Below are 10,401 nucleotides of genomic sequence, written 5' to 3'. Positions count from 1 at the left end.
CGCTGCAGTAACTTATCGTTTCATCACTGTAGAAGTTAACAGGTCAGAAAATAGAATAGAATATAAATATTATAGAGTGTCTTTTATGATGACATTTGAGGTTTGGTAACAGAGGGATAATTTTTAACAAAAAAAAAATTAAAAAAACGTGCCCCGGAAGCTGTTCACGCTCATGCCACGTCAGAGCTACTAAAAGTGTCACATCTGAGGAAGACGCTTCAGCTTCAGCTTCAGCCATCACTATGCTGTACTTAGGACTGAGCTGTTTGCTGCTTCATGTGTTTGTGGTGTTTGGGACCGAGCTCACGTTTGAGCTCCCTGACAACGATAAACAGTGTTTCTACGAGGAACTAGAGAAAGACGTGAAGTTTGACATAGACTTCCAAGTAAGTTACTCTAAAGACTTCATCACTACAGTCTGTGTGTTGACAGACAGGACGCTGCCCTCAGTTATCTGTTACTCAAATACTGTCTGACTCCTAATGTTTTACTTAGAATATGAAAAGTTAAAGTAAATACATGTTTTATTCTAAATGCATACAGTGTTAGTTAGGTGGCCATATGGTTAGTCACTATGAGGAAACCCGCTGGTTAACTGAACGTATGTTACAGCTGCACTATACTATCTTGGCATGTGTTGTTCATATCATTCACACACAGCCGTATCTTTAAATCTGTGTTTTTGTACTTTGTCCTCTTTTAGGTGATTTCAGGAGGGAACTATGATGTGGACTGTTTTGTCACAGATCCTCAAAACAACGTGTTATATAACGAGAAAAAGAAGCAGTATGACAGCTTCTCTCACACCACAGCTATGAAGGGAATCTACAAAGTCTGCTTTAGCAATGAATTCTCCACTTTTACACACAAAATTGTGTACCTGGAGTTCCGACATGGTGATGAGGATCCTCTCCTGCCGGGCATGACAAGAACCACAGCGCTGACTCAGGCAAGTCTGATGAACTTATGAGGAACAAGGCATTAACAACTCTGCAACCTTACTGCACTGACTAAAAATGGACATCTGGTAGACAGGCAAAAAGAAAACCAGTATACATATTTGCACATGCATGATAAGACTGGTTAAAGAGACACTGGGGAAAACTGTTAGTGGACAACAGTTTCATACAGTATCTGTTCAGAATAGATTATTTATCATGCCATTTGTGATTATTACAAAATAATAACCAACTATAAAAATGATCTGATGGTAATGTGACTACTCGACTATGCTAACAAATCAGGAGATGAGGTAATAGCAAGTCCACAAACACTGTTGATATTCCATCATTATTTCAAAAGAGGGACCGATTTCATTAAGCTCCCAAAGTGGAACCAGACTTGTTATGAGTGTCTAAACCTGATGTGTAGAGCTGTGTATTGCTTAAAAAGGATACCTCTCCAGTACCAATACCAGTAACTTTAAAGTGACACCAAAAGGCATAGAGTTCTTCATTTAATCTTTTTTTCTACTTCATTTGACACCCATCATGTCAATGGAAGGATTCAGATGTGTGGAATACCACTTCAAATATTTTGAGAGTGTAAATACACTTGACACTTAACCCTGCAAAAACATATGTGAGAAATAGTTACCATTTTAATAAACTAAATTCTTTAAAAAAAAAATTGAAATATTTTCCCACCAGGTCACCCAAAGTAGCCCACCTCCATATTTACCTTGATGTTGTGTGCTATAGTTAATAGTGGATAGTATGACGTGTACATGTAAGTTGCATTTTGGCCTTTTCAGTGTGAAACCCACCTTCCCCCCGAGCTGTTGCTTTGCTCTTGATTAACTCGGGTTGATGTTTCATCTTTCAGCTGGAGTCGACATGCGTCTCCATTCATGAGATCCTGAAGGTGGTGGCTGATTCCCAGACGTGGTACAGGCTACGAGAGGCACATGACCGCACTAAGGCAGAGCACCTCTTAGAGCGGGTCACCTTCTGGTCAGTTGGAGAAACTGTCCTGCTGTTTGTCATCGGCATCGGTCAAGTCATGTTGCTTAGGAGCTTCTTCACCGATAAGAAAGGCTCTGTGGCAGCGATGACTTGAAGGCAGTAGAAGCCTGATGTGAACGCAGCAGTGCATCTGGAGATTAGCACACATCTTGTAGTATTTTCAGTGAACCCTTTGTTAAAGGGATATTTCATGTAATTGTCTTATTTCTTCTAGCTTATTCAGTGTGAATACTATTTTTGTTTTGTTCTTGACATATATAAATATGAAAAGAAACACCACTCATCATACTTTTTGTTGAAAATGATATTGACATTGTTAAATCTTACACAGATTATTTATTTTATTTTTTATAGAGGTCTGATAAAGCAGTTTCAGTTACATCTACAGTGTCTGTTCATGACCCAGATTGCCTTAGGACTGGATTTTCCTCTTGATGCCCAGCATTTACAGTGAAAGCTGTGGCAAGCAAGCAGAAACCAAAGAACTGGTGTTTGTGATTGTTAGTTTTATGTGTTTTATAGTGTTTAGTTTGATATTAGAATCTTAATTTATGTGCTATAGTTTTTCCCATCCAGGCAGGGTTTTTCTCTCCCATCAAAAAGTGCCTTAAGTAAGTTTTTCCCCCTAATTTCCTACAAAAGTGAACGTTTTGGTTATTATGTGTCAACCTGTTGTTACTGATTGATTGGATTCTTGGCTTTCATTCATGCACATCTCGGTTATTTCATTAGAAGAAATGTTTAATGGACTTTAGAAAATAACCGGATATGTTGTCAGTCCCTGTCATTTGTTTATTTGTCTGTTTATCTCTGAAACATGTCAACAGATTTAAATAAAATGTGATGGAAAGTCATTGATTTATGTGTATTTATGTTACTGTATGTTATTACTTTGACATTGTTGGTGCTCTAGCTAACATTGTTTGTTTAAGATTAGTTTAAGAGGTAGGTGTTGTGTGATTGGCTGAAGGGTTAGAGTAATGACACTACTGTCATGAAATAGAAATAAATTATTATTCTCACATTTATGTATTTTTTAATACATTATTTGTTTTAATAATAAATATTAGGAAGTATTCTACTCACACCATAATATCCCCAAACCTAAAAACAAACTTCAGTATATCTGATATACCTTTTAATGTGTTTAGACACCCTGAAACTGTAAGTAAGGCCATCTGAATTATAGTATTATCCATATGCCAAAAACTGTCTCTTGAATAATCAAAACCCTGCAGCACCATCTTGAGTTTCAATTTTTTGATTTTATCATATTTTCTATATCAACATATTCATATCTGAATGAGATAGCTTTCTGTATCCTTGATGTAAATTTGGCTTTGTCAATTAAAAATACATAGTGTCCCATAAAGTGAAATTAACATTAAATTGCGTAAAATGCCATTATAGAATAAATACTTTTGAAAAAGGCATTTTGAAATAGCAAGTCCTATCAAACTCTGTTCATGTGAGCATTAGAATGATGAAATAGCATTTTATTGTGATGAGGCCAGTTTAAACAATTTAACAAATGTTTTCATTTATGTATTATTCACAATGTATTAATCTGATTATTTACTTCCTAATTTTAATACTGAATACAATATGACTCATTGTCCCATAGTCAGGCATTAGGATTAAGAAGGAGAGTTTATGTAGTGCATTAAGGAATAAGGTACATTCCTGTGAACAAAATGCCATAAACAACACATGAAAAAGAAAGAAGGTTACATAAAAATAAATAAAAGAGATAAGAAACCTCTCATTCATTAACATATGAGGGGAAGCTGCTGTGAACTTGAACCCACACACAGCTCACCGGAGGCTACTGAACAAGAATGCTTCATTTTGATTGGCCCAGCGTTGCCCCCGCGTACCAATCAGAGTTGAGCGTGCTGTACTCACGCTGACGTGGGTGGTATTTATTAGCACCTACTTCCCGGGCTCTATGCCGACCTGTAGTACATTGATAAGAAAAGACAGTGAAGTCTCGGCGGCTTTATACGTGACCGTAATCAATCCGTGGTAAACATGGCGGGTTACCTAAAAGCTCTGACCAACGTGTCAAGAAGTGCAACCGCAGCGCTCTCACCGGCTGCTAGCTGCCACCAACACAGACCGCAGCAGAGGAACTGTAAGTCAGCCGTCTATCAACTAAACATCCTTTCATTTTTGAGAGAGAGGTTTGACACATTAAGGTAATCATGGTTGTGTGTTGTGTTAAATGACAAGCAGTAGGCTAGTGACGGTAGGAGGTTGTTGTTGCTGGTTGACAACTGACCATCACTCACTCCTTCATTCAATTCACTTCAATTCATTTCAATTCAACGCTTTATTGGCTATAAGAACAATGTTGCCAACGCATCAAAATACAACTTGTATAATGAACACTGACACAACAAAAAATAAAAATTAATCATATATATTGATTCATATATATTGTATATGTTGTGTGCATGTGTTTCTATCCATGGGTGTATGTATTTGTGTCTGTGTCTGACCTGTGTGTTTATGTCTAGGTCATTCACTGTCCCTCAGGTTGTGGCATGTTAGGCAGTCAGATAAGGCCTGTCTCATTCTACTGGGCGTTTTTGAGAGGTCATTAAGTTCTTTGAAGTCTGAACATATTAAAGCAAATGCTCCTTATTTCATTGAATGGTTCACATCATAGGTTGTATAATTACAATATCCTGAAAATAGAAGTGATAAAGTTAGACTAAAATGACAGATGTACCAAACCCTGAGACAAAAAAAGTTTTATATCATGATCACTACTGAATAAAGTTCAATGAAAGAAAACTCTCACCAGTGAAAGCATTGACACATAGTGCAGTACTGCAGATATGAATGACATAAATAAGACAAAGTAATCTGATGAAGATAATAGGAGCTGGTGCCAGCCTGTCTTGACATGTGAGTCCACGTGCTGTCAGGTTGAAAAAAGGGCTTGACAGATAATGACTGCTATCAAATCAGTCCTATAATCCTAAGGTCAGAAAATCTGGCAGTATTCACCGTCTCATTAAGAATGAACCCTGCTTAACCACGTGGTGAAAGATATACTGAATTGTGCTTCATCAGACAGGTCTCTCAGGTAACACAAAGTGTATTAGAAGGGAAGCATATTCAGTCTAAACCACCCTTGGTCTAACCCTAACCCTAACCCAATATGCAAATTATGACCGTTAGAAAATTCAGCTAAATGAATTTGTAGTAGATGACAAACTGACAAACCTGTCAAGACATGAACATGGATGTAAACATTTCACAGATGCTACAAAGAGGATCAAGGTGGACCAGCCAGTGGTGGAGATGGACGGAGATGAGATGACGCGCATCATATGGGAGTTCATCAAAGAGAGGGTACAGACCTGAAAATAATAGATAACCTTTACAATCTGTACAGGTTATCAGTATTTCTTTTTTCCTTGAACCTGTTATTGAACATTTTATTAATATGCAGCTCATCCTGCCCAACGTGGAAGTGGAGCTGAAGTACTTTGACCTGGGTCTGCCCTACCGTGACCAGACAGGTGACCAGGTCACCATTGACTCTGCACTGGCAACTAAGAAATACAACGTGGCTGTCAAGTGTGCCACCATCACCCCTGATGAGGCCAGAGTTGAGGGTAAGTTTGATGTATTGAATTTAAGCAGCAGATTCAAACATTTTTCATTATGTAATATTTCCTTTTCTACCAATATAAGCAGCAACAAGGTCAGTTGTATGTATGTGAGCATGTAAATAGTGGCACATATAATGATGACTTTGGTTCTGTATGAGTTGGTTTCTTAGCTATAGTGAAAGACTGAAACTGTTTGGAGTCTTCAACCAGCAAAAGCCTTTGTTGTTTTTCTCAGAGTTTAACCTAAAGAAGATGTGGAAGAGTCCGAATGGAACCATCAGGAACATCCTGGGCGGCACAGTTTTCCGTGAGCCAATCCTTTGTAAAAACATTCCCCGTCTTGTTCCCGGTTGGACGCAGGCCATAACAATTGGCAGACATGCTTTTGGCGATCAGGTGAAAAAAAAAAGAAGCAAATGTAGCGTTTTTGATATTGCCAAACTTACCGAAAAACGGTGTCACTCACCAGGTTTGATGTTTAATCTCACAGTACAAAGCCACAGACTTTGTTGTTGACCGGCCTGGCAAGTTCAAGATTGTCTTTGCCCCAGCTGATGGAAGCAATCCGAAGGAGTGGGATGTGTTTGACTTTACTGCTGGGGGCTGTGGGATGGGAATGTACAACACTGACGAGGTAAATACATTTGTCCATTTATTTAAATGACATAATACAAACATAGATAAACATAATTTGTTAAAGATAATTTTGGTTTCTGTGATGTGATTTCCTCTGTTTTAAAATCTGGACCGTCATGTTTTCGTCACACAGTCCATCAGTGGGTTTGCTCACAGCTGTTTCCAGTATGCCATTCAGAAGAAATGGCCTCTGTACATGAGCACCAAGAACACCATCCTCAAGGCCTACGACGGGCGATTCAAAGACATCTTTGAGGAGATCTTTGAGAAGTAAGATACTGAGCAAGGACAACTCATTGTGACTGTTTTAACTGTTTTATTAGAAAAAACACTTTTCAGCAGGCTCATTAAAATTTCAAGATGGTAAAACCAGATGAACAGACAGTCCACTGTGTCCAGTTATAAAGTATGAAAACAACGTTATGGTGACAGTTTCATTCTTCCGTCTCCATCAGGGAGTACAAACCACAGTTTGACAAACTGAAGATCTGGTATGAGCATCGTCTCATTGACGACATGGTGGCCCAAGTCCTGAAGTCTTCAGGAGGATTTGTTTGGGCCTGCAAGAATTATGATGGAGATGTGCAGTCAGACATTCTGGCTCAGGGTAAGAGACTTTTACTGCATGTTCTCACTATGACAATAATGTCAGGAGGTGATTGCCGTATAAAGTATTGCTTTGTTTTGGCTTATTCTCATCACAAGTTGCCCTTTTAATGGCTCGCTTGTCTGTGTTGTGTTCAGGTTTTGGCTCTTTAGGTCTCATGACATCAGTCCTGGTGTGTCCTGATGGTAAGACCATTGAGGCAGAGGCTGCCCATGGCACTGTCACCAGGCACTACCGTGAACACCAGAGGGTAAGGGTCACCAAATCACACTGCTGAAAGTGTGTCTATTCTATGAGGAAAGAATCATGTTTATGGGTCCTTTTTCCAATAGACATCAGCGACCTCACTTCAACAATGTGCAAATATTTGCACAATGAAGGACATCTTAGTCACACCCTGCTTTTTCATAGGACTGTTCTAGGTCTAGGACTTGTTGTTCAGGTTGTGTAGAATCAGGGCTTCAGTTGTGAGGATTAAGAGCTGCAAATTGCAATTAATACCCTAAATGCCAACTGTCACTCACATCCGCTTATTCAGGCATTTTTTATTCAGTTTTGTGGGAATCTTCACTTTTTGTTTTGCAGGCATCAAGCAATAAAACTCTTTTTAGACTAATTTTACACCAATGTTAAACAGTCACACCAAGAAATTCACTGTAGAAGAGTAGGAGTTATGACTGACTCCCTGCACAATAGACCAGAATGCAAAAAGTCATGTTAAATTGTCACTAACTGTGTTCTTGCATTGTAGGGAAAGCCAACCAGTACCAACCCAATAGCTAGCATTTTTGCCTGGACCAGAGGACTGGAGCACAGAGGCAAACTAGATGGAAATCCTGACTTGATAAAGTATGTTGTGTCATTTACATATGTGAGATATGTTGTTGTTAATATGAAATGTTACATCATATTGAGTTGTCATCCTTCGTTTTCTTTCTCCAGGTTCTCCCAAACGTTAGAAAAAGTCTGTGTGGAAACTGTGGAAAATGGTGTGATGACCAAAGACCTTGCAGGCTGCATCCACGGCTTGGCTAAGTGAGTTTACATATTCAGATCTCCAAGTTATGCCATGTGTATGTTGTATGTGTATGGTTGTTTTTAGGAAACTTTATATAATGGACAGATTGTATATTTTATCACATGACTCACCCCTGCTCTGTGATCTTGCAGCTGCAAACTGGATGAACATTATGTCAACACATCAGACTTCCTGGATGCAATCAAGACCAACCTGGACAAAGCTCTGGGCAAATGAAGAACAATCAGAAGACGCACCTGCCAATGTCTATAGATTTTTATAGATTTGTATCAATCTTTGTATCCACTTTTAAAGGAACCAAGTTTACTATTTCTTGTGCCATTTTCCTATTTGTTTAGATAACTTACAAAGCACCTTGTGTAGCTTGTGTTCCTCTGCCTTTGCTATTGCCAGCAGCCCTTTTTTGTATTGCACAACTGAATGATTGTACTGAATTAATATTATTGCTAATATTAACTTATAGTGGTCATTACAAGGAAGTTTCTCCCTTTGCATTTAATTAAAAGATATCTTCAGGAATCTATATGTACAAAAAAGGACCGTAATACCATGTATTGCTCTAAAAGCTTGAATATTAAACAGTAAAAGCTAATCACTCAAAGTCTTTCTTCTGCAGTAACACTGTTTGCAGTGCAACACATATCAAAACAGGCTGCACAGAATAATTTTGATTGTGGTTAGATAAACGTTCAAAACTACTATGATAATCAAGTTGCTTGGGTGTTTTTGTGAAAGGAGTGAAGACACATTTTGGTTTCAGTTTGACAATCTGGCTGACAAGAATGATGCATTGAGCACCTCTTTTCTGTTGATCCAGTATTAAATACACAACTCCTCCAGGGGGTGCTGTAAAAGGTAATCTCACATTGGCCAATCCAGATGTGGCACTCTGAGTCACTAATAGTAAATGCCATCCACACACACACACATTTCATTTCACATTTTAATTTCATACACTTGCTCATATGAGCTTCTGTCCAGCAGAGCATTCATGCAGTGCTGTCTCCTCATTTAGGAGGCGTCATATGAACCCGACAGTGCATGACAGGGAGCAGTGTTTGCACCAGCAGGGGGCCAGACCTGATGGGAGGTTTATTGAAGCTCTTTGCTGTGGAGGTACCTACAGTGTGTCGCCAGCAGATGTCGACATGATCACAGTCAGCAAGCCATGTCTTGTACAGTATATTATCTTATTTTGTAAAAATGCCCCAGTTTACTTTACACTATTCTTGTCAGAAATTGATCATGAGCAAATTGTATCTGCATAAATGTACTGCTCCAGTCTGTGCATAATGAAGAATAACTGAAGATTGCTATAGACACTTCAGATAATGTGAAGTAAGCTCCTATCACAGGTTACCTGAATTGAACTTCCAGCAATATTAATCTAATTTACCTGACTGTCATTATGTTGTCTCATGAAACAACATAATCAATGTAGATTAAAAGAAAACCCATTTTGAGGAAATATGTGAATTTAGCATAGATGTGGCTGGAACAATGCTTAGTGTCTCGTTATTTTACTGTTCACTCTCAGTCTAAAACTTACAGGACTAAGAAGTCTTGACAGATTGATTAACTTTATAACAGGGAATATGTCTCCCTCTCCCAATCATTAAAACGTCTAAGAAAATGAACAAGGTGTCTCTATCAAAAATGACCAGAAATTAGCATTTAGATTACCTTTTTTTTTTTTTTTTTTTTAAACCTCCTGGATGAACATTTTGCTGGAACTTCTAAATGCTAAAGAACCCCTCACTAAATATGATCTGCAGCCATAAAAGAGTCATATCTCTGTGCAAAATGATCAATCAGGTCCTGAGAAATGATTTCCAATTAAAGTATAAACCAGACACAATGCAAAGCATCTGTGAAGCAGTGTAGGACCAATCCATGAGTTCATTTTTACACTTAGCTGTTCAGAGGGACAGCAGCAACCCCAAAGTCCCAATTTTCTTCCCACAACAGCCAGTGTGTTTTCACCCAAGGCACGGTCAGCTGACTGCATATGTGAAAAACTAACAGACTACAGCCATGCTAGTGGCTCTATGAGACTTAAGGCACTATGAACTAAATGATAATGTTAGCATGCTGATGTTTAGCTACATATATTTACCATGGTTACATCCTAGTTTGTCATGAAAGCATGCTTTATGCAAATAATGCTGATGGGTAATGTAATTAGTTCTTGACTTCATGATGGTTAAATGAAAAGCTAACAAAGATAACAGTTCACTCCAAGAGGAACATGGATTTCTGAACCACATTTCATGCCAATACATTCAGTAATTTTTTAAAACATTTTTTTAAAAACCCGTGAATGTGAACGTCATGGTGTTACTAGAGGAAAAGTCAGCAGGATTCCTTCACTGGTGATCATCCTCATCCTCATTCCAGTCCACCCAATAGTCTGACCCAATGCAGTGTATGGAAAAAAATGTCCCAATGCCTCTAGTGTGGCTAAAGAATAAAAAAAAACATCCAATTAATAACCCCCCAAACAGTGACAGATTAAAACACCAGTCTCCA

The 10,401-nt window shown here is 38.4% G+C and overlaps 2 protein-coding genes across 2 annotated transcripts; both read left to right on the top strand.

The window, feature by feature from the left end:
• Positions 1–210: 210 nt before the first annotated feature.
• On the top strand, positions 211–2,566 carry tmed3 (transmembrane p24 trafficking protein 3). The gene is made up of 3 exons (XM_053319416.1): positions 211–386; positions 704–949; positions 1,825–2,566. The coding sequence occupies exons 1-3, from the start codon at positions 243–245 to the stop codon at positions 2,056–2,058; spliced, it is 624 nt and encodes a 207-aa protein (XP_053175391.1). The 5' UTR covers positions 211–242; the 3' UTR covers positions 2,059–2,566.
• A 1,354-nt stretch (positions 2,567–3,920) lies between these two features.
• LOC128358939 (isocitrate dehydrogenase [NADP], mitochondrial-like) lies at positions 3,921–8,474 on the top strand. Its single transcript, XM_053319344.1, has 11 exons — positions 3,921–4,098; positions 5,236–5,327; positions 5,428–5,593; positions 5,826–5,986; positions 6,081–6,224; positions 6,360–6,496; positions 6,682–6,833; positions 6,971–7,083; positions 7,585–7,682; positions 7,776–7,868; positions 8,004–8,474. Exons 1-11 carry the CDS (start codon positions 3,996–3,998, stop codon positions 8,086–8,088), a joined length of 1,344 nt encoding a protein of 447 aa, XP_053175319.1. The 5' UTR covers positions 3,921–3,995; the 3' UTR covers positions 8,089–8,474.
• Positions 8,475–10,401: the final 1,927 nt, after the last annotated feature.

The sequence above is a fragment of the Scomber japonicus genome, chromosome 1 (assembly GCF_027409825.1).
Source record: "Scomber japonicus isolate fScoJap1 chromosome 1, fScoJap1.pri, whole genome shotgun sequence".
Lineage (NCBI taxonomy): Eukaryota > Metazoa > Chordata > Actinopteri > Scombriformes > Scombridae > Scomber > Scomber japonicus.
This window is presented reverse-complemented; position numbering and strand designations above follow the sequence as displayed.